At 32.5% G+C, this 6,190-nt stretch overlaps 1 protein-coding gene across 1 annotated transcript; it reads right to left on the minus strand.

Annotated features, from left to right (window-relative positions):
- Positions 1-1,843: 1,843 nt before the first annotated feature.
- Positions 1,844-2,350, minus strand: LOC136082210 (uncharacterized). Its single transcript, XM_065800728.1, has one exon. The coding sequence runs from the start codon at positions 2,348-2,350 to the stop codon at positions 1,844-1,846; it is 507 nt and encodes a 168-aa protein (XP_065656800.1).
- Positions 2,351-6,190: the final 3,840 nt, after the last annotated feature.

The following is a 6,190-nucleotide window of genomic DNA, read 5'->3' on the forward strand; positions in this document are numbered from 1 at the left end:
GAAATTTCATTAGTATAAATCACATAAATTTTGGGTTTATTGATTAAAAAAACATTACCATAATCACAAAGAGAAAATAGTATACAATAAGTTAATGTTAGTAAACATTTATAACATCTTTTTAATATAGAAACACTTAAAAAACTTAAGTTAATGTTTTTTACTTATTGTATACTATCTTTATCTGTGTTTATTGTTTACATAAGTTTATAACTATTCCTAATGTTATCTTGTTGCTTATAAATATATTATCTTTATATTTTAGTAGTTATATTTTCATTGTTTATTTTCATTTCGTTAGTATAGTTGTTGCACCTTAAGCAGAACAGCTTTGACGATTGTTATATTTGTAACTTACGGTTAATAATTTCAAATTATTTTGTGAACAACTTTTTTTGTTACTTTTAGTCGAATCTACACAGCATATCGCTGGTAAGTTTGTATCAGTTTGTATATGTTAATGATTATAGAATTTGCTAAAACTTTTTAATCTGTAAATAGATTTTAAAGATTTCAAAGTCATTATTTGCAATATTTATTTTTTATTACAAATTTTGAATTTTAATTACATCTTTGTCTTCAACGACTCGTAAGTTTACTAATTATTACTTTTTAATGTGTTTATATTTTTGACGACTGAAATATAAATTTTTTATTAAGTATTTTTTAACCTCAGTTCTTTCTACATCTGCTATAAGTGGTATGTTTACAAAGTTTTACTTTTTAATATGTTTATGCTTATCTTGGCAGTTACAGTATTTATTTTTAATTGCAAATTAAAATCATTAGTTACATCTTTAGCGACTACTATGACTAGTAAGTTTAAAAACCATTATTTGCAAACATGTACACATCTTTCTTATCAATTACAAATTTTTATAAAAACTTTTTTTATCTTTAGTTCCATGTGCACAACCTTCTGCTTGTAAATTTATGATTTAGAAATGTTTCTGAATGATTATTGAATTTATGTTTCTATTTATATACATTATTTAATGCATTAGTATTGTGTTATCCCTCAAAGTGTAGTGGAACGAAATTTTTACTCTCATTAACATTTTTTAAGCTATCATTGATTAATACGTTGTTCATATTATTTATTCAGTCTATCACTTTCACAATTAATTGTTTTATATTAAATTTTATATAAAATTGTTTTATATTAAATTGTTTTATATTACATTTTAAAGCAGAACAGCTTTGACAATTGTTAAATTTGTAACTTATAAGTTCAACAGTATACTGTTGACAATTTCAAATTATTTTGTGTACAATTTTTTTGTTATTTTTAGTCGAATCTACACAGCCTATCACTGGTAAGTTTGTATCAGTTTGTATATGTTAATGATTTTAGAATATAGAATATTTCAAATGTCAGTAAATGTGAAGAGTATTTTGCATACTTATTTACTATTCTTTTTTTAGTTTATTTAAACTGTTTGTTTTACTTTGTTAATAGTTATTCGATTTTAAATTAGTTTACCTTAGTAGTTACAGGCCCGCCGTGAGCCTTTGCGGCGCCCAGGGTCAAAATTTCCCAAGCGCCCTACTGAAAGTGAAAGCTGATCTAATGATCCATAATTCAATACATATAATAAGCCATTTGATAACAAATCAAAGAGGATAAAAGAATATAGAATTTTTTAATTTTAATTAATGAACTTTTGAACAGTTTATTTCTAGATAATTGCAATGGTCTTTTGACTTGGTTATACACTCATACATAAAATGATAAAGTCGACACTAGAACATGGTAGAAACAGACCAAAGACAATCATTAAACACTATTGGATATTAAGAGCAAAAATTTGTCTAGAATACAACAGCTATTGTTGTTTCAACTTCAGAGGAAATTGATCTTTCGAGCTTTACTCATGGCGAATTTGGAAATCACTTCACCGTAGCACAACTTTTTGGCAAGATCATGCTCAATGGAAATAACCAGAAGATTCGTGAGTCGTTCTTGGCTCATTGTAGACCTTAAAGCTGTCTTAACTCGAGCAAGCTTACTAAAAGATCTCTCGCCTTCCGCAACAGAAACAGGGATGGTGTTGAAGATGCGCAGCAAAATGCAGACTGATTCGAAGAGCGGCTGAAGACCTTTCTGGTATATTCCATTCAATAACGTCATGGAAGTGAGAGATTCTTTTGGACCAAAAAGATTAGATCGCTTCAGAGCATCGAGGTGGCGGACCTCTTCCATAAGTTTCTCTTCCTCAACATCGGTCGCGTAGATTTGTGCCAAGACCTTGCATTTCTCCTCCAATTGGATAGGTGCTTCAACACTTTCTTCTGATTCTTCTTCATTTGACATAACAAGAGATTTCAATGACCACAAGAACGAAAACATATTCGTTGTCTTCTCAGCAGCTTGGAATCTATCGCTGACCTGCTGAATAAGAGTATCAAGAGCGGTATTGAATACGCTTACCTCAAACTCTTTTGCTTCGTCTTCATGGAAATGAGCGGTGTTCCTCACCTCTTCGTGAAGGGTCTTCCTTTTTTTCGTCCTCTTCTTCACAAATTCTGATTGAAAACAAAAAGAAGCAAGACCAGATGCTATCAAACGTGCCTCATTAAGGATGCTGGTCCAAGATTATCTCAGTCGATTTAGATCTTCAATAAGAGTCTTAATGAGTTTCATCTCGTCGTCCAAGGAGATATTTTCTGATTGGAGTGCAAGGCTCACGTAGTTGATTGATTGAAGAGTTTTATACCAAAAGGTTGTCATTACGATGAACTCGAATGAATGAACCCACTTCTCCAGAGATTTTACTTCATTCAATTGATCAGCTGTTAGATCAAAATCGCGGAGCTTTCTCAAAGATTCGAGGATTTCCCTGGATCGCTTGACTAACGGCTTTACGGCCTCAATTCGCGCACTTCATCTGGTTTGCGACGTTTGATGAAGGGACAAACCAGTGGTTTCAATCAAGACTTTCCACCGACTAGGGCTTCCACTGAAAAGATTGTAAAGTGACTGGACTCGGCCAAAGTAGTTCTTGACTTCAACTGAAGATTCAGCAGAATGAACACTAGCAAGGTTGAGACTATGAGCGCTGCATGGCATATAGAGAGCTTGAGGATTTTTTTGCAGTATAATTGCCTGTACTCCTTTGTATATACCGGACATGTTTGCTCCATTGTCATATCCTTGACCTCTGCAGTTTTTGAGATCGATTCCATTTTATTCTAAGACGTCCATAATAAGCTTGGCAATGTCAGCACCTTTTTTTTTTTCAAGATTCTCGACCCTCAGAAAGCGCACCTTCACGGTCCATCTTTTGTCAGTACCAAAGTATACAAAGCGGAGAACAAAGGTGATTTGCTCGTTGTGAGAGACGTCCGGAGTCCCGTCCACAAGAATGGAATAGTAGATGGCCATATGAGCTTCGTTGATGATGGCACCGTGAACGATTCCTCCGCACTCTTTGATGAATTCATTTTGAGTGCTCCAGCCCAAGTAATGGGCATTCATCTTGTTACCTTCTTGTTGGCAGCGGGAAACTTCTTCTAAGTATAGTTGGAGAGTCTTGTTGTGCTTGGCCAAGAGCTCTAGGGTAGCTAGAAAGTTGCCATTTTCGTCTTCTCCAATCATTTTTGATGAACCTAAAAATTATAATAATAAGACAGATTTATTTAAAACAATAAAGAAGCATTTGTTTTATTTTATGATAATTCTATGATGATTTTATATTATGATTTATGAATATTATAACATATTTATTTAAAAGAATAAAGAAGCATTTGTTTTATTTAATGATTTCCAAAATATCTAGTTAATCTTATAAATATAAGCTAAATAGATTTAAAGATAGTCGGTATCACAATAGAATAATTGTAAATAGATTTACCTCTGAAACTAAGGTTTCGTGACGCTAAAAAAAGAGTAACATCTAAGATGCATCGTAGAATTTCACGCCACCTGGCTGCTTCATTTCTTATCGATTTTTCAAGAGCTGCATCTATTCCGCTTTGATTTTCTAAGCTTTCTAGCGCCGTTTTCCATTCTATGTAAAAGTTTCGATGCTGGGCGTTATTTTGGTGACTTTTGACTTTCTCAGGTAGCTTGTGCCAGTTGCGGCTTATTCCATCATTCCATCTTAGAAGGTGCGACTGGTGTCCGATCCCAAAAGATTGTTTGCTTCCAAACAGAGAACACGGAAAGCAAATAAATGATTTCTTAGATACACTCCAGACCAGCCAATCTCGGCATGTCTTCTCCCCGTTGAGAGAAGTTTCGTAGAAAATTGATTCAGGAACCTTCTTCTTATTAGAATCTTTCGGGAAAGCTGAAGGATTTCGAGGAAGCCCGTGTAGAAGCACAGAATCTCTTTCCACTTTGGAAAGATGTGCTGCCCACAAAGCAGGATCATTGGAAGGAATGGTAGCGATGGGTTCTTCTGTTGGCAACACCTGAGAAAAAATTTTTAAAAATCTTATTTTATAAGCTTAAAAGTTTATTAACATCATTTCTTTTAAAGAGGTAGAACTTACCAAAATATTCTCTTCATTCACAGCTACCATTCCGATTTTTGATAGGGGCTCTCCCGAGCTTTCAGAAATGTCAGTGACATCGTTTTCAGTTCCAACCTATAAAAATAAGTTAAAAATTTATATAACATTGAATTAATCAAATGGGAAAATATCCTTTCACGGGGAAAACTATTTACTACTTGAATCGATTGACTTGGCAGGAAAGAGTTTGAAGCAGTAGGACTTTCATCTTCTCCTTTTTTTGTAACTGTAATACCACAGTCTTAAAGAGTGCGTTTGTTCTTTTCCTCATTCGCAGTTCTTTGAGCAGCATTCTTTCTTACTTGACAACCAGAATCTTTCTTTTTAAAACCAGACATGTTTTAATTCTTTTTGAAACAGCATCCGCTCATAAGCAAAGAACTGTTTGAATTTCTTCTTGATTGGGTCTATCAGACTATCACATCGATATCACGTGTTTCAAAATTGTTTCAAGTTTGAGAGATTTTAAAAATTAGAGAAATAAATTTAATAAAATTGTTTTAATATTTTATATCAATATCAAACTACTTGGATTTAATCTAATCTCTTTTTTTAATAAAGTAAAAAATCTCCGTTTTTAATCGAATGAAAATCTCCGTGCACTAAAGTTATTTTAAACATTTACTTCAGCGGATTGTTAAATTAATCATTAGTATTCACTTTATTTGCGAGTTTCCGCTATATAAAAAAAATCGCTTTATTTAAAACTAAAGTTTTGAAACTTTCAAAACATTAGTTTTAAATACAATAGAAAAAGTAATTAATGCTTTAAAACTAAGAAATTAGCATTACTTTCAATTTGAAAGTAATGCTAATTTCTTAGTTTTAAAGCATTAATTACTATTTTTATTTAAAAAGTCCAATTATGAAGCACTTTATTACAAAGTTGAAAATTTAAACTAAAAAAAATTGACCGGCCAAAAAAAGCAATTGACCGTCTATTATATGTTTTAGCTGGTCAAATTGACCGGCTGCTTTTGATTTCTTATTTTCCACGCTGCTTCCCAGTACTTCATCTTTTTTTTAAATAAACATGAAAAAAAAATTATTTATATTCGGCTTCGTGCGCCCCTGTCGACCTGGCGCCCGGGACAAAACAACCCAGTAGACCCCCCCCCCCTCACGGCGGCCCTGAGTAGTTATAATTAGTTCCTAAGTAGTTATAATTAGTTCCTAAAAATTATATTTGCATTATTGATGTTGAAATAATAGTTTACTTTTTTACATTATTTATGTTATTAATTTCTAATAAATTTTATATATTATTTCTTTGTTTAGGCAAATTGAATTGAAACTTTATTATAATAAGTCTTTATATATACTTTTTAGAGGCATTTTAGGGTGGATACTCCAACGTGCATTTTGTAATGTGGTAAGATTTGTAAAGTTATTTCTCCCTTTTCAAATAAACACAATTTAAAAATTTTTTTTTAATTTTTATTGACTTTTTTTCGAGTTTGAATAAGAAAGGGGGGGGGGGGTCATTGGGCGTGGCACACGCCCCTCCTCTAGTAACATAATCTTGAATACTTATTTCTCTTTTTCAATAAACTCAATTTAAAACCTTTTTTCAATATCTTATAAATTTTTTTTTTAAGTTGGATAAGACTGTGAGGGGGGTGGGGTCGTTGGGCGTGGCACATGTCCCACCTCTAATGTCAATTTATACACC

This window comes from Hydra vulgaris, chromosome 07 (genome assembly GCF_038396675.1).
Source record: "Hydra vulgaris chromosome 07, alternate assembly HydraT2T_AEP".
In the NCBI taxonomy this organism is placed as follows: Eukaryota; Metazoa; Cnidaria; class Hydrozoa; order Anthoathecata; family Hydridae; genus Hydra; species Hydra vulgaris.

Coding starts and splice junctions, on each gene's coding strand:
- LOC136082210 (XM_065800728.1), bottom strand. CDS start 2,350: ATGTTTTCGTTCTTGTGGTCATTGAAATCTCTTGTTATGTCAAATGAA.